Source organism: Podarcis melisellensis (assembly GCF_964234715.1).
Source record: "Podarcis melisellensis genome assembly, chromosome: 10".
In the NCBI taxonomy this organism is placed as follows: domain Eukaryota; kingdom Metazoa; phylum Chordata; class Lepidosauria; order Squamata; family Lacertidae; genus Podarcis; species Podarcis melisellensis.
The window spans coordinates 3,535,272-3,553,715 of record NC_138542.1 but is presented as its reverse complement, the minus strand read 5'-3'; the positions used below and the strand labels follow the sequence as shown (position 1 = coordinate 3,553,715).

The 18,444-nt window shown below is 42.9% G+C and overlaps 1 protein-coding gene across 3 annotated transcripts in view; it reads right to left on the bottom strand.

Annotated features, from left to right (window-relative positions):
• Positions 1-14,906: 14,906 nt before the first annotated feature.
• Positions 14,907-18,444, bottom strand: part of BMAL2 (basic helix-loop-helix ARNT like 2) — a 40,625-nt gene continuing 37,087 nt past the window's right edge. For all 3 annotated transcript variants that reach the window (XM_081927742.1, XM_081927741.1, XM_081927743.1), the window contains 2 exons: positions 17,576-17,684; positions 14,907-16,556 (listed from right to left, as the gene is read on the bottom strand). In XM_081927742.1, coding sequence (XP_081783868.1) covers positions 16,423-16,556; positions 17,576-17,684 — 243 coding nt within the window. In that variant the 3' untranslated portion in view covers positions 14,907-16,422. The remainder of the gene's footprint in view (positions 16,557-17,575; positions 17,685-18,444) is intronic.

Below are 18,444 nucleotides of genomic sequence, written 5' to 3'. Positions count from 1 at the left end.
TTCCAGGGCATGTCCAGATCTCAGATCATGGCCATCGCCCAGAAGGTGTTTGAACAAAGAGGAGAGGCTGAGAAGAGGGAGAAAAAGCAGTGGAGGAAAGAAAAGGCAGCAGTGTTAGGCACAGCAATGGCTCACAGGCCAGGGACCCGAGGGGTTCGCCGTAGCCATTCAGAGACCCGCGGCCAAGGGGGAGGAAGATGCCTGCTCAGTGATAGCAAGGCCATGAGAGTTACCCCTGTGAAAGGCTGCATGGAGCCAATTGGGAAGCCTGGTCAAAACGCATGTATTACTGGCTGGCAGAAAAGCAGCTATGGGAAAGTACACAGGCTGAAACAGGCTTTGCCCAGCCCATTAAGAAGTTTACAGGCGCAGTGGAGGCTTGTGAAGCAGACGTGGCTGATGCTCTAGAGAAGCCCTGGGTTGCGTGGCAGGGATTGAAGACGGCATGTCAGGCCGCAGTGGAAGCCAGACCAGAGGGACCTGGAAGCCCAGAAGGGGCTGTGGGACGCCCAGGAAGCCCAGAGGGGCCTAGAGGATGCCCAGAAAAGAGTACCAAGCCCAGAGGGGGCTGAGGCTGCTTTGGGAAGTTGTTTCTACGGTTCAACGCATCTGTGTGATGGACTGTGTGTTGGAGAAAGGCTGAAAAGGCAGTTGCAAGCTGTTCCTCAGGCAATGGAGCACCCAAAAGTGGGGGTGCAGGCCAGGCAAGCCATTCCAAGAGTTCTGAGGAGGCCAAAGTCTCCAAGAGTTATTTGTCCTCTGAGGTGAAGTCCAACAGCGAAAGGCATTGCCATGCAATTGGCAGCTGGATGCAAGGCTAACATCTATATTGATTCTAAATATGCCTTCTTAACCCTGCATGCGCATGGCGCCCTATGGAAAGAGCGGGGCTTGAGTGGAGCCCACGGGAAAGCTCTGAAATACGTTCCAGAAGTTGAGACGTTACTAGAAGCTGTATGGGCCCCCAAAGAGATTGCTGTAATGCACTGCAAAGGCCATGGTAGAGGTTGGGACATGGTCACTAGAGGCAACCGGAAAGCAGATAATGCAGCTTGTGAGGCAGCTCTGAAACTTCCACCAGTAGTCACCGCAGCCCTCACCCCAGAACTCACTCCGGACGATGTGGAACCACGTTACACCCTTGATGAACAGCAGTGGACCAGCCAAGAAGGAGCAACGCTCCAGGAAGGACCAGACAGCCGTGTTTTTTGTGCCCCAACATCTGGCCAGCACAATTGTAAAGAATTACCATGAGTCCACCCATTTGGAAAGCCCAGCTGCTAAAGCACACCTTGGGAGAATATTCTATATCCCCAATCTATCTCAACTAACTGCTGCTATATCCCAGAAGTGTGTCCTGCGCGCAGCCTATAGACCCCAGAGTTCGGGAAACACTGAGCGAATGTCCTGCCCATTGCCTTGTTTCGGGTACGAATCGCTCCACCTAAGAGACTGAGACTATCACCCTTTGAACTTCTATATGGCAGGCCAACCCCTTTCGTCCGAGACATCCCCGCCAGTTTGGGGCAGATGGGAGATCACATCACCCAAGGACAAGTGCAATCCCTGTGTTTGTTGTGTGTGTTTGCTTCCTTTCCAGGTATTCCCTCGAGCATACACCGTGCAGTCCCGCGGCAGTCTCGCTGAGCCGGTTCACCAGTTCCTCTGGGTGACAGCGTCTGGCGACCCCCTCATCCCCAACTGCAGTGAAAGTAGCCGAGGTGATCCCCTGGGTACATCACACACATCTGAAGAAGGGTGTCTGGACTTGCAAGAGAAATCCTGCTGACCCTCTGAAGCTGATCATCACCTTGTGTCTGACGCTACCAGGGAAATGCGTTGGACCACGGGCAACGAGATCCTGCGACTAATCATCACAAGGACAGTCACAAAGACTTTCTCTTTTCTCTCTTATTTTCTTTATTGACTTGCTCTATGTCTTATTGCCCTGACCCTACCGAGCCATACCAACCCTATTGGCCTGCTGACCTCTGCTATGAAGTGGTTGGGCCTGGTAACTCCACACCTAATACCCTTGAATGTGGCAGGGTATTCTTGTGGCTGCATAAGAGTTGCCACCCAATAGACAGACAGGACACCTAGTTCCGGAAGAATTGGATGGGAGGGGTGCCCGCGGGCAGCATCCCCAAAGTAGAAACTTGCTCTCCAGCAAATTTAGAGGCACCACTAGGACTTTTGGTATTGGGACCAGAACCCCTTGATATAGTCACCCCGTGTGTCAGGCCGTTGCAGGGGTGGATATATTCTTGTGGGTGCATGGTGATATATGAAGAGGGGGAAGCCCCTTTTGGGTATAATCTCTTGAGGAGACAACACGAGGGCCCAGTCCACCCACAAGGGATTATAGGGAAATTGCTCCATATAGTGGGTGCCTCAGCAAAAAGGTGGAGAGTCACCCCTGAGGCCCAGCGAATAATTGAATACGAATATCAGTGGGCCCTTCAGCAGTAAAAGAACATTAGGAATGAACCCCGAGTATTGGTGCGAGGAACTATGGAATTATTGGGGTTGGTGAGTAGGCGTGGTATGTACTGCCCTACTTCTTTGGATGCTCCTGTATTTTTGCTGGCATTGGCCAAAGCGGGAAAGAGTTCCCTGGTCTCCCCTGCCAACTTTTCCCGTCTAATGACTGAGTGGGGCGTCCATGACCCCTACACTAGGTGGTTCCAAACGGCTGAAGTGGTAGCCCATCCTGCCAATGCACCATGGCCCCAACAGATGCCACGAGTGGACTACCACTCCTCCCACTGCCACTTAACCGTTCCGCCATTCACAAACGAGCATTGGTCAATGCAGTTACATGTACGCATGTCCTGGCTCTCTATGATGTGGTACCTATAGATCCATCAAAATGAAAATGCAGAACCATAATCGCTCGGCATTTTCGTGATGGAAAGGGGGGAATGAAGGAGTGGAGACCAGAGGTCCACTTCGGAGAGCCAGGCTGAAGCCATTTTATAAGCTGAAAGCCATCTTAGAGAGCAAACTAAAAGCTAAAAAGACATTTCTCTCTCCCCTGCTTGCCCCTGCTTGCAAAAACAATATTTTTGCAACACAGCGAGTTTGCAAGAGGATGCGGTCAGGGGATTTTGATAATAGTTGAGCCTGGTTCTGAGAAACTGTTCGTTTGCCCAGGATGTCTAGCCCACCACAAGGTTCTAAGCCGAGCAACCTGTTAAAACCACAAACACAGGTGGGGGCCAGAGCATTTACTGGAACCAGTAAAGAGGTCAGAAAGATTTTAAACTCGCAGCGCCACCTAGTGTATAATGCAACTTGGAACCGAAAGGCCACCATCAATTCTTTAATTGGTTGAGTTTCAATGAATATGCATAAAGGAAGATGTCTGGAAGGTGGAAGGAGAGGCTGAACTTTGCTTTGCCTAAGGGGATAAAAACTGTCTGCCCCTGGTGTTCGAGGGCATTCTCTCATTTCTTTCTGAATGCACCCCTTTTTGCTTTTTGTCTGACAAAAACCAAATTGAATAAAATCTTTTTCTTAAAGAAATATTGCTGCCTGGATTTTTCCATTCTGGTCTGTATTCTGAAGTCTCTAACATTTCATCGAGGTGCCTGGAGCGAACCGTGTGGCTCCACTGAGGTGTTGGCAGCATTCATTGGTCTCCTTGTGTATTACATGGCCTTCAGTGCCAAGAGCAACTTCCAAGCATAATCTGCTTCAATAAACCTGGAAGACCCTGTTTGCCAGCAATTTATGAAAGGAGCCCAGTTGTTGAATTTTTTCGTGAAGATTATGAATTCATATGGCAGTCCCACACCTACCTCCTCTAATCTAGGAATTATTCCACTTTTGCTCCTGATGCAGCATTGCTGTATTAATGCTCACTTTCTCAGAAGGCTGTCATTTATGAATTACTGGACTCAGAAAGCTGAAGCAGAAACTACACTGAATGCAAAGCCAAGGGCACATGTGCACCTAAACTCCCCTCTATCCCACAGCAACATGTAGCAGAAGGGGAGGGTGAATCTGTCAATCTTGGTTTCTCTCATTTCTCGTTTTTATCAATCTCCAATTCTCCACATTTTCACATCTGCTCATCATTTTTAAAAAAAGCCTCAATAAATTCATCAGCATCTTAGTCAAATAATGTAATGTACACATTTTGCTTTCAATTTTGCGTAATACAATGCATTTTGTGTGCATATTTTTATGGAGACCTGCGTTTTGGTCTGCATATTGTTTTGGAAAGTTGGCCTCTAAATACAAACTGAATGGAATTTCTCCCTGATCCCTAAGCAGAACTTATTTACATTCAGCGTTACAACATGCAGCATCTCCTCCTCCCACCCCACATAATTGGCTGCTACTGCTGGGGTGGGAGGGAGGTGTGGAAGAGACACATGGAACATTGTGTTCCTCTTCCCCTCAAGGATGCCACAGACGACTATCTGGAGAAGGGTACATTATTCTATGGAATGTTATTGGGTGAAGGAGGAGCTAAATACATAGCACTAGCTACATGTTTGGTATAATGTCTATTTTGACCAGAAACTGAACTACCGTATATCTTGCCTCTGGTTCTACAGTTTATTCCATGCATTATCTTGAAAATGATATGCCAAAGCAACTGCCAAGGCTGTCTTGGCTGGGGACTTTGCAGCAGCTGTGACAAGCATGACACTTTCTCACCACATCACTGGCCCAACCCAGAGGCAGGACATGCTTGCAACCTGGCCTTTACATACATACAGGCATCATTTTATTTGTATCTTGCCTTTCCATGCTCAAGGCAGCTTACAACGTGATAAAAATTACATAATTAATCACATAACTACGGTAGTCAAAAACAAAAAACAAAACATCAAAAAGCACAGAACCAAATTGAACAATTTAGAAGATCTAAAATAAACAACCACCCCAACAACAAATGAATATTTATTTCAGTTTGCTCATAAAATATCAAACATCCCTTTGCAAAACTGCACTTCATTTGATGAAACTCCATTTTGACTGCCTGCACAGGGAGTTTAAACAAGCACCCTTGTGATAATCAGTTACTTCATAAACCACACTTTTATTTTTAGCCTAAAAGGACCTGAAACACAGAAGTAATAGTACCTTTGTTCAGAGAGTAGAGAGAAGAAAAACAAACTCAAAGGCTGAAATAATGTTTGTTCAAGGTAAACTGCACTGGCAGTAACATCTCTTTAGAATGACGCATCTTCTAAGGGAGGTGGAGATGGGAGAGAGAAGGAATGAAAAAACCTGAAGCATTCCAGCAAAGAAGGCAAATTCATAATTCAGTAAAACAGCAAGATCAGCAATGCATAGCAGTAGCCTTCGTTGCTGAAGATTTCATATTTTGCCTCTAGCCTCCAGACCCTTCCCACCCTTTTTGGCCACAGTGTCTGAAGGCTCAGTGCCTGTTAAGGCAGAATGAGAAAGATTGGCTTCACTCAGAAGATCCCAAGATCAGTTTCAAAAGAATTTAGATTTAGATTCAAGTTACTTCCCCACTCCTGTTACCCCACGTTTTCACATAGCCCCGGAGCATATTGTGATAAGCAGAAAACCTAAAGTCTTTCATTCATTCTAAGTTGTTTAACTATATAAAGTGCAATCACATCTTATGTGGGGGTTCGGCTGCAAGGTTTCCATGCATAAATCAAAGTTGTGCATACCCCAAGCCTAGGAGCTGCCCCATGGCTAGCGTGGGGAGAGAGAGAACCTCCATATTCCTGGAGCCCACATGCCAAGTGGGCCTTGCCCAGGAGGCAAGGTGGAGAGCTTAAGCACTCGTTTTCCACCAAGTAACCCAAGCAGGCCTTGCTGGGGAGACACAGCTTGCTTAGCATGCTGGCTCTGGGATGCTCTCACAAGAACTCAGGTGGCCCCATGAGATCTCACAAGAGCATCCCTCTGGGACCAGGGCACTAAACAGGCCATACCTCCCAAGCAAGCTTGCACTTTATGACCCAAGCTATCCACCTTGCTTGGATTTAACTTGCACAATTTCAGTGTATGGGTGAATTTGCGCAAGTTAAATGCATGTAAGATGTGATTATGCTGCATAGGCTTTCCAAGTGGTGCAATGGCTGTCGAAGGCCCTGCTTCCTGTTCCTGTCCCATTGCCATCAGAGGGCTGGTTGGCCAGGACAAAGGGCAGGCTCTTTTTATTCGCAGTGCTCAGCTTGTGGATCTCCACCTTAGGAGCGCAGCTGGTTCCTTCTTTATTTGGTACTCAGCTAAAACATTTTTTGCTCTGTTGCACTGTTAATTCGGGGTAGATTTTCTCCCATTCTGTGATTTCTAATAACTAGCTTCCAATTTTTAAGTTCAATGCTGTTGTTACTGTTTTAATTTAGTTTTGATATACCTTGTGAGCCGATGAGAATTTTAAAAGGGTGAAAAGGTGTGATATACATATGAATACACCCACACACCCCAATATTGGATTATATATATATATATGGACACACACCTTGCCTTTTCCTGAAGCTTGCTGTTAACAAAGCACACAGAGGATAAAATATCTCCTCTGCCCTATAACTCCTCTCATCTTAAATTGGCCAAGATACAAAGGGCATTTGTTTCCCTAACCTTGGTGTTGTAGGGATAATAAAGTATCCTACAAACAGTCTGTAATGTTGCAGAGGATTCCAGATGCAAGTGGAACAGTGGAACCATCTTGTGGACTCTTTCCTTGGAGGTTTTGAAGGAGAGGTTGGATGGCCATCTGTCATGCACGCTTCAGCTGAGATTCCTGCATCAGAGGGGGTTGGACTAGATGACCCTCGGGTCCCTTCCAACTCTATGATTCTATGCAGCAAAGCATTATATCTCAGAAACTGTAGAAGAAACCAGATTAGCAAAGTACCTCCACCATGTTCAACACCTCTCATTCTTTGTTGCTCATGGTGGCCACCAAATCTCCTTATTTGACAGAGCCAACACTGGGTATATCCATTCTGTGTTGTGTGTGTAACCTGTGTTACACATGCCTGGTTTGTAATAAAAGTTCCCCTCCCCTCGCCGAGTGTGATTCTCTCATTACTTAACTGGGAATGAGTGACAACCTTAACTCCTTGCTACTATGCTGGGTTGTTAATCTGTTGTTCACAAATTAAAAATTACTGTTGGAATATTATTGGTTTCTAATGCTTCCTGTTATTAGAGCAGACCTGTTGAAAGGTTTTCTAACACAGCAAGTTCCCTCCACAAGTCCATAGGATGCAACTTTCCACTCATTATATCAGCAGATTATCAGTTATTGAGGCTTTCTCATATACAAACAAGTTCTGCAAAGTTATTGTCTGGTTTTAGTCTAACTACAAGGCAGGCTGTAAAAAGGGGTCCTGTTCAAGTGCAGCCAAATGAAGATCAGAATAGCCAGAGATACTACATCAAGTGAGGCCCAATCAATGTTCGAAACTGAGATATGAAAGCTAGGAGCTAAATGACACCTTAAACCGAGGTTATGGATGCCACAAGAGAATGTCTAGGTGTGCTTTTTCATAACAAGAATACAAAGCTGAAAATGAATGAACTGCAGCTAAAATCTTATATTCGTTTTTCACATGGTGTAGTCCTCATCTGAAGACTGCAAAAAACAAAGCCCTATTTCCCCTGCCCACTCCAATATTATTATGAGGGTCCCTTCTCCAGTCCTCAGAGAGTGGCTGAAAGTGGGGAGGGAGAAAAAGGTCCACCTTTCATTCCAGCAGTGGCATTACTGCTCCCAGAGCTCAGAAACTGCTTGCATTAATGAAATTCCCTGTTGCAAAATGTGCCTGGAACAATGGGAGTTTCAAATGCTGGGCCTAATGAATCTGCTGTAACTGTTCACAAGGATGATTTGACAAGACTAGTAAGTTAACTGGGCCTTCTGTGTGCTAACCAATTTGGAGAATCAGCTGAAAGTATTCCAGCTGAGGGGTCAGCTGACTGTCTCCAGCCTGGGATTGCACCCTAGAGACTACCCTTTCTGGTAACCTGTCTGGCCTTCTGAGGAATTGCAGCCCCTAGCTAGGAATGCCCCTCTGCACCTAGTATGAACCAAAGTAAATGCACTCTCCATATGGAGGTGTTTTAGTCAGGGTGCGGTGACACCGTGACACCTACACATAAAGCAAAGGTTGCTCCACCTACTTAGCACAATGGATCTATGAATTAGTGTCAAAATAAATAAAAATGCAAAAACAAATTATGGTCAATAAATTAATAACCTCATTTGCAATACTGACAGCAGCCTTTGAACCTTGAGATCTTCATTCCTTCTCCATTCAAAACAGGAAACCTGTTAACCTGGTAATACGCAATTTGGACAAAATTGTCATCACACAAGTGATTGCAGTGTAAAGAAATCCTTCTGAAGGGAAGGCAAACCTACAGCACTTTAATAAAAGGCAGTTCAGTAACTCAAAGCAAACTGGAACAGGTTTCATCATCTCATCAAATTGAAGATAGATCTTAAAAGGAGAGCCCTCTCTCAGCCTCCAAATGTCCCCATGGGCTGAGGGGATGGTGCTTGTGTTATTTATGTGCTCTACTACTTTTAAATTAAACATGCCTTATTTTACATATAGTGGAAAATTACTGCAAGATGTACTCCGCTTTTAACACAATATTATGCAACCAATCACTTCTGCATTAATCAAGAGACCAAACTTCAAAGGAACATTATGAGAATGAGACAAGCCCCCAAATGCCACCAAATGTATCAAAACAAGTTTGCAGAAATTCATCTCATTCCAGCCTGAAGATAAAAACAGAAGGCGGCAATATTTTCATTCCTGCTCAGCACTCATTTCCTCTCCACCTATTCATCTTTGTTTTTCATGGCCTAGTTTTGCTTGTGTTTTGGAAACAGCAGGTTGCCTGGTGTTGATATCTTTTGCTGTTCCTAAAAGCCTTCTTCAGCGCTTAATATAAGGCCTTCTAAACAGCACAGTGGCTTCAGAAATAAAAGCTTCTTCAGTTTTCTTTCCTTCTCTGCCTGTTGCTGGGAGCTCTGTTTAACAGGCTGAAGCCAGCTGGTTCTGGTGCTAACACTTTCTCCTTGGACTCTTTAAAGCTGCAGGTGAAGTCACTCCCCCTTTTCCCCCTCCAGGCTGCTGTTCAGCAGGTGACGCTGATTCCTGCCCCATGACACTATCCCCCTTCCCAAGGTGCGCCTCCACCTGCCAGATGGCTGCCGCCTTTCGGGGAGCACGAGAGTGGAAGTGTTGGACCAACCGGACATTGGGGGAGCATGGACATGCAAGGCATCTTCCCATGAGGATTTTCCATTAAGTCCATGTCCATAAAAAAGGCTGTAGCCCCTCAATTTCTATCATCTTCTTCTTTGGCGATCACATGTAGCTGAGTAAGATTGTCTTCCATGAACACAGTCTTAACAGTGAGTCCATAATGGACTGTGGAAGCCAATTCTGGGCCCACACATCCTTCCACCGTGGGGACATAGGTTTCCTGGCAGGAATCAATCAGGGTGAGGGTTTGCCGAACATGCCTTCCTCTTAGCTCGTTTCTCTCTTTCTTCCTGATTTCGAGCATCTTCAGAGTCCATGACACCTTTGGTAAAGGCTGTTCTCCAGTCTTTCCCAATTGTTTATACTACATTTCCTTTAGATTTGCCTTGAGAGAGTAATTAAACCTATTTCGTTGACCACCAGCATTACATTTTTAAGATGCTTGGGAAGATGATAATCAGGTGTAGCCCAGGTCTGTAAAGCAGCTTTCCAGGTAACTGGAAGGGGTGGTGTGAGGCATCTGGACTTAGCAGCACAAGCCAAGCCCTGACCCTTAGCCCCATCTCAAAACCAAACCCTATCCAACTCTCTCCCTCAGAAACGGCTCTTTTTATACTCTCTCCCAATGTGCTGCTCCTCCCCCTTCTGTATCTAGCAGACTCTGTAGCCAATCAGAGAGAGGCTCCAGGCCTCTGGTGGAGTTTCAGGGGGAATGCATCACCTGACTGCTCTGGCTCTGCTGTCCGTACTATTCACACATAAAAGTAATGAATACCTAAATGTGAAAAGTGGTTTCTACTTATTTTCCTTACTATATTCATTTGATAAGTGAGAAGAGCCTGTCCACACTTACATCTTATCATTGAACAGGTCGGACACAGCTGAAAATCAGCCACAGAAGTAATTGTCACCCGTCCCCAAACAATTTTTACTTGATTAATAAGATGTCAATAACTCTTGGGAGAGCTGGGTGCTTCTGCTCTGTAGCCCAACAATGTAGATTTGGTTAATTGCTTAATTGGTGAGCTATGAAATGAGGGGGAGGGTCAGATGCCTTGTCAATCCCAGAAGGCCTTGTCAACCAATCAGAGGCAGCTTTGTCAATCCCACCAGCAGGTATAAAAGTGGACGACCAGGCCTACCCAGGCCATAGGCCCACTTTGCACAGCCCCCCACTCATAGCTGTCAAGTGTCCCTTATTTGAAGGGACAGTCCCTTATTCCAGCGCCATGTCCCGCTGCTGTCCCTTATTGATGGATGTCCCTTAAATGATGTCCCTTAAATTTAAAAGGAAGCAGCTCCTCTCCCTCCCTCCCTGCTGGCCAGGGAGGAGGGAGGCTCCAACTGTGTTGCTTGGCTGTGTTGCTCACCCAATAAGAAGTCTAAGAACGACTGGGGGGTGGAGCTTGCATGCCTTGTGTGTGGCTAGTTAATGCAAGCTGAGGGGTTTTTTGAATGCTGGACGCCATTTTGTTGCACATATTGCTGCAAACTTTGCAGTGCAAAGCCAGGCTGGGGAGCCATCTTAAGTTGAGGCTGCATAGGCCTTGTGGTGCATGTGATTCAGATTCTATTCAGTTGAACCTCTGGTTACAAAGTTGGTTGGACAGTGTTCTTGGAGCTGCTGATAGATTGTTTCACTCCATGTGTGTCAACTGTGCAGGAGGAGATGTAAGAAGCAGATCAGAAGAAGTTTTATTTGCATCAGCCACTAGCTATAGCAATAAAATAAAATACAATGTACTGAAGAGGTAAAGGCTTAACTATACAAAATACATTATAGAGGTTTATATCAATGGTCAAGTAATAGATCTTATTCTAATTGCCCAGCTATTTTTTTGCAGTTTTTGCTGTCACCTGGTTACTTTGATCTGCCAGAAGAAAAGACACAGTAGCAATGGTTGAACAACCTGGTATGGATTGTAGTAGAGGGGTAATAACCTCACTCCTCAAATATTTATAAAGAGTACAGTCAAGCAGTACATGAGCTACAGATTTTAATCTCCCTCTGGATATCAAGGGGAAATTGCTTTTAACAAAATGGTGTAACAATAACCTGTAATAATTCATAAAATAAAATTGTAGCCCAATGTTCTGCAGTGTTTTCCAGTTCCTTTCTGAACCCAATTTAACATGCTAGCCTTAAATGGTTTGAGCTGATCTGTTTGATGGACCTCTTGCACCCATACCATCTGCCTACATGTACACTTAATAGAATTATACGTAATATAACTGTACATTTTTGATTATTTTAAGTTTCTCTGCATGGGCTATACCAGGAAAACCAGTCTATAATTATTTTTTTAATTTAATGAATTTTTTAAATAAATAAAATAATAAAATAAACATTATACATTCAAAATTATTTTGGCTGTTCCAAAGATTTTGACATCAAGGAAGGTCGTTTTAATAAACAAAGGCAGCTTCATGCAGAAGTTTTCATCTAGATGTCTTTGCAATCTTCCATATTGTAAAATTACAATTTTTAATAGCATTCTGACAAGCAATTATCTCAGGGTTTACTAATTCTCCACAGCACATGGCAGGGGAGAGGAAATCAAGGGAAGCCTATATTGTAACACACACTTAGCCATCATTACAGGGGGCAACTGAATGATGAAATCCTACTGGCCATGTCCAACGTGCGTATATTTTTGCATGCTGACAAAAGCAAGGAACTTACAGTGGCCACAGTGAATAAGTAAGCCTGGGAACAGCACAATGAAATTGTGTATCACACAATTCTACAAAACGATTACATAATATTTATGGTGGTATGCTAAAGCAGACGTTTATCTTGCTCAAGGAACAATGTCATGATGGGCATTTTTGAGCCATAGCAATCAAAACACATCAGTGTGGAAAACTGCACCTGGGGGTTGGGGTGGGTGGGTAGGGCTAGTGGCGGGCAAGCTCAGTCCTCAGCCCAATGCCATGTGGGTGGCAAGGAGCTAAAATTGGGCAGCAGACACACTAGGGCATGGCTTGATCCTGCCCACCACCAGTAGGCACTGCCTGCCTCCTGAGGGAATGAGGTCCTCCTTGAGCTAAAAAAATAGGAACCCACAAGGTCCAAACCAAATGCTTAAAAATAAATTGAATATGATACTTTGAAAAATGCATATACACACACTACATTTTTGTATAAAATATATATTTATTCTTCCTACACATTAGTTAGTGTAACTATTTACAAACAGTAGAAACTGGCAAAGAGGAAAGGTTGAAGAGCAAGCTCTGTAAGTCGAAAAACAAAAATTTAATAACAAAGCAAATGAACAGATACTGCACCTCTCACTAAGGAAAAACACTGTCCTATTAAACTGAATAAAGCTAGTTCCAGAGATGATTTGCCCCAACAAAGAAAATGATACATGAACCATCATAAAAGATCCCAATAGTCATTACCTGAAGAGTTCACAGTGCCAAATGTGCATTAGGATGTCTGTTTGAACCCTTAAAATTTTTAGTTCACTCATCCAACAAGTTCACAATTAGGTGGGACAGAAGAGAATCAGTTTTTTCATACTATCCTTTTCTTAATATTACAGTATTAGTTATTTTGTTTCATTTTGCTATCTACCTAAACATTAAGGGGGCCCAACAGAAGAACCACCACCACCACCATCATCATTATTATTATTACCACCCCCACCTTTGCTTGTTCCAAGGCTGTTTACACAGAAGTCAAATTCAGGAGGCTTGTGGGTGTTTCCACAGGATCAAACAAGGTTCTTTCAATACCCTGGAGCTCTGGAAAGCAACTCACTTTGCAAGATGGACTCTATGAGAATGTACTGGGTTATGGGGAAGCCAAGAGGTCAATAGTTCTCTTTAAAAGCTCTGCTGCCAAATCTTATTGCTTCAGGTCATCCATTCACACCCTTTAAAAAAATTATTGCTTATCAAGGGGGGGGCAAATAATATATTCAAGGGGCTGGAGGTTGCTTAGAGACGTTTATTATTACTCTACATTTTGAGCCATGTTTAGCTTTGTCAGCAACCTTTTACACATGCTCCATATACAGCTACGTACATGATTTTAGTATTTTCCTTAAAAAGGAGAGGGGGAACAACAACAACACCACTGTCAGTTTCACTTCTATTTCTGGACAGGCAAGGAAGTGCGCAGGCACTGGGCACTACATCTTGGTGCTCCCCTGGCATAGGAAGTGTCCCAGCCTCCTTGCTGGCCCTAACTTCTGTTGCCACTAGACAGCAGTGTTGTATTTAATTCAGTAAGGCTTCTGACAAAGTCCCCCATTATATTCTTGTGGAGACACTGGTGAAATGTGGACTGGATGAGGGAACTGTTAGGTGGATTTGCAGCTGGTTGACTGACCAAACCCTAAGAGTGCTCACTAATGGTTCCTTGTCATCCTGGCAAATAGTGACAGGTGGGGTCTGTCCTGGGCCCCTTGTTGTTCAATGTCTTTATTAACTACTTGGACGAAGGAATTGAGGGGATACCCATCAAATCTGCAGATGACACCAAACTGGGAGAGGTAGTTAATGCTGCAGGTGACAAGATCTAGATTCAATATAAGAGATTGTAAAACTGGGCCAAGACTAACAAAATGAATTTCAATAGGGACAAATGTACAGTTTTACACCTGGGCAGGAAGAACCAGCTGCACAAATATAAGATGGAGGACACCTGGATTGCTAGTAATACATGTGAAAAGGATCTAGGGATCTTAATTGACCGCAACTGTATCATGAGTCAACAGCAGCAAAAAAAAAAGCTAATGATCTTCTAGATTGCATCAACAAAAGTCCAGTGTCGCCATCAAGGGATGTAACACTCCCACTCTATTCTGCCTTGGTCAGACCACACCAGGAGTACTGTGTCCAGTTTGGGGCACAATTTAAGGAGAATATTGGCAAGCGGGAACATGTGCAAAGGAAGGTGACCAAGGGTCTTGAAACCAAGCCTTATGAAGAACGGTTGATGGAGTTGGCTATGTTTAGCCTGGGGCAGATGAGACTGAGAGGAGATCTGATTACCATATTTAAATATCTCAAGGGCTGTCACATGGGAGATGGAGCAAGCTTGTTTTCTCCTGCTCCAGAGGGGAGGACCCAAACCAATGGATTCAAACTGCAAGAAAGGAGATTCCGACTGAACATCAGGAAAAGGTTTCTGACAGTAAGAGCTGTTCAACAGTGGAACAGACTTCCTGGGGAGTTTGGTGGACTCTCCTTCCTTAGAGAGGTTGGATAGCCACCTGTCATGCATGCCTTAGCTGAGGTTCCTGCATTGCAGGATGTTGGGCAAGATGATCCTTGGGGTCCCTTCCAGCTCTTCTTCTTTCTTTGGTGATCCCTCGTAATGCTGGTGGTCAACAAAAGAGGTTTAAAGACTCTCCAACTCGATGATTCTAACAAAAATAGTGAGGCTGGAAAAAGTTACATCCAATGGCAAATGTCCTGTCATTTTCTAGAGATTAAATGACCCTTTCATATATGAGTGTCTGAAGCAGTGTGCATGCACACGAAAGCTCATACCAAGAACTAACTTAGTTGGTCTTTAAGGTGCTACTGGAAGGAATTTTTTTGTTCTTTCATATATGTACTGCAACATTATATGGGTGATCAGTGCAACTCATACATTAATGCTGTTACAATACACTACAAGTAAGACCTCTAGTGGCTATTGGGCATAACTACCCACAATTTCTCTCCCTAGAATTATTTCCCTGGTATGTTTCACAAGTTACAAATTTAGCAGTTCTGTCACTCTATGCAGTATACTTGCAGTATAATCCATAAGGTGGAAAAGGCAAATATTATACAGGTACTGCATATAACATATTATAAATGACCCCCAAAACACTGATTACACATGGCCTCACCAATTGCTAGTACATTACTGATGCACGTATCTATTTCATGAATGTGTGAAGGTGTCTTCACATACAGACTTATACAGTACATTACATACAAAAAAATTCTAATCTTACTATTCTCAGTGGAGCAATCATATTTAAAGTAAAGACTTTAGAATTTTAAAATAAATTGCTATTTAGTATAGGCAGTAGTTGTTTTTCTAAAGTTCAAATTTATAGGTGTTTATCTGCATGTTCAAGTTTTAATTACTTTATGGCAGGGGACCAGTACTCCACATTTTCAGAAGGACTCTCACTATGTGAAAAAAATGCACTTCAGTGGCACAGTGTGCTAGAACATCCACACATAGCATAATCATAGCATTTGCATGTATTCAAAATGGACAGTCTGTATTGTATAATACATTGTATTGTATAATACAGAGCCTAGAGCAGGAATACTAATCGCCAATGCTACAATCTTGTACAGTTACCTGTAAGTAAGTCCCACTGAACTCAGCATCCTGAAAAAAACTAACAAACAATTCTAGTATATCTATATTTTCTACAAGGCTTGGGTACTTTGGGTATTGTCAGATATGATTTCCATATTATGCATTAAAGATACATGGGTGCTCAAGAGCTACTCCAAAGGTGACAAGTGCATTTTAGTATATTACTGAAAGATCATTGGCTTCCCTGCTCAAAATTTGTGTGTGTGTGTGTGATGTTTTCTATCACTACTGCAAACACTAGAAAATAATATACCAAATTTTGTTGTTTTAAGTCTTTCCTGTAGCAGTTTTACACTGGAAAAATGCACAATTTCATGATCAATATGAATGACTGCTCACTTTGTAAGAAACTTCCATTCTTTGTTTCTTGATCCCTGGGTTCAAACAATCCAACAGCAAAAAAAAAATATCTTAAGGACTTGAGCTCCTCCAGGAATGGACATAAAAAGTCTAGTTCTAATACAGTACTCAAGTACAGTACTGCTACCCAAGTAGCAGTAATAAATTAGGAACAAGGAAAACACATATAAATAGACAGGAATATTTCAGAACAAAATCTGTATGCCCATTTTACAGTCGATTCTCTTTTTTTTTGTAAAAATATAACTGTTTTAAGATTCTGGTCAACAAGTGTATCAGTAACAAAATTGAGGTCCTGTGTCATTTTTAAAAAATTACATGTTTTCAACATATGCAGCCAAAATGACTGAGAATAAGGCCAAAGTCATTTTAAAATATAGATATTGTAAATTTGAATTAAAGTCTTAAAAGGTACTAGTACAGTACTAGAGAACAGATCATTATTTTTGTGCATCAAAGTAGCTTCAATTCCTTCTTAGCTGTGTAATACTAAAGAGTCCATTGCATGTCACTGAGCTCTGCTGGATTGCCCAGACCTCCCTCAGCTTCCAAGTAATTCATAAGAGCAGCCATTGCAGTGTCATTTTCACAAACTGCATCAAAATCCAGTTGAGAAGCATCACCTAAGAAAAAAACAAAAAATGTCACCACTTTATGCAAAAATCAGCCCCTGTAATTCATTGTTTACTCTGAAACAAACAACATCCTTTTGGCACAAATAACTTTACACATCACATCTGTATTTCCTTGTACAAGATAGCCAAGACTGCGATACAAAGAATGAAAACACAATTGTACTGACCGGCAGCTGCTCTCCAGGAATTCCCAACCCTACCTGACTTAACCAGAGGTCTTCTGCAGCCAAAGCAGACCCCTCCACCTCTCAACTGCAGCTCTTCGCCTTTGACTAGAGAGCTTAACTCTACCACATGGTAAATTGCCAATTAATGTTCCTTAAGGGGGTGGTTCAAAATGCCCTGCTGAGAATGATTCTGACTAGCTTGAATTTATGTTACCAGAAAAAGGAAACCTTAAAATATTAACAGATTTCTAATGAGTGTTTTCTTTAAAAGCCCTATCACTTTTGCATTGAAAAAGAGGTATCTTAACACACATTAAAAATGTACATATTAAATGTAGGCTTTATTCAGTTCTGTTAAAATAACAACTTTTATTTTAAAAACATCCTGAGGATTTATATTTTATGCTTAAACAGCTTAAGACGTTTATTGGGAGCAGGCATTCCTGATTTACCTTCATTCTTTACTGAAACATTGTTTCAAAACAGAATGAAGTTTGAGATGAGTCAATTTACAGAAATAAAAGCACTATGGACAGAATGCAAAGTATCAGGCATGAGTATCATATTGCCCTTGGTGGCAGTGGTGAACCTATATTTGTGAGCTGCATTTCTAAGCTGACTGGGCTTGCTCAATGAAAAATTTCAGTTTCCTTCCTTTTTTTTGGTGTGGACCACCTGCATCCACAGGTGACATCTATTTCTTTTAACCTAAGGATTCTATGAACAGGAGCGCTGGTAATCTCAAATTAGTAGGAACTAAACACCCTCAGTTACACAATCGACTTCTGCAGAGACTTACAAATACTTCATTAAGAGGAAATAAACAGAAGGGAAGCTTACTGAGAAGAGGTTCATTGCTGGGGAGTGGAATAGTGCCCTGGTGTTGCCCTGAGGTTTCCACATCTAATATTCCTGAAGGACACAGCTGAAGAATGTCTCTCTTTGGCACCTGAGCACACACAAAAATGGTGACAATAGCCAGAAATCAACAAAAATGATATTACAGAAATCAAATACTTTTCAATGCTGATTCTTAGGGATACACTGTCGAAATTAGATGGCTTTGTTTACAAGTGATGCAAGAGCAGGGAACTGGCAGCCCACAGTCCAGATCTGGCCCATTATGGCAGGCACGTGAGAACAATCGGAAGTGATGTTTTGTCCAGCTCTGCCTTCACAGACAACTCAAAGGAAAATTAAAAAACCAGCAGGAAATCTGTGAGATCTGTAAAGGAGGAACGTGTGCTATGTGTCTGCTTACATGTGACAATGTTGAAGAGTGTGTTATATGTGTGCATGCTGGTGCATATGCATGAGTGTGGACTGGACTTGTCCCCTTCAGCTACACCCACTTTGGCCCTGCCTACATGTGGCTCCTGAACGGCTGGCTATGAGGGAATGCAGCCCTCTAGGGAAAAAAGATTTCCCATCCTTGATGTAATGAATAACAGCTGCAACAATTCTGTATTTGCAATGCCCTCTAAAATACATTTTGGCCTTTAGTACAATAAAACCACCAGAAAGAAAGAAAGAAAGAAAGAAAGAAAGAAAGAAAGAAAGAAAGAAAGAAAGAAAGAAAGAAAGAAAGAATTTTGTGCTGAAAATACAGCTTGACAAAGTATGACAACAGGCCCCTAACTGAACTACTTCAGAGGATACTTACCAAGAAGTAATAGTTGCTCCTATCCAGGGAGTTTATAGTCATAGAA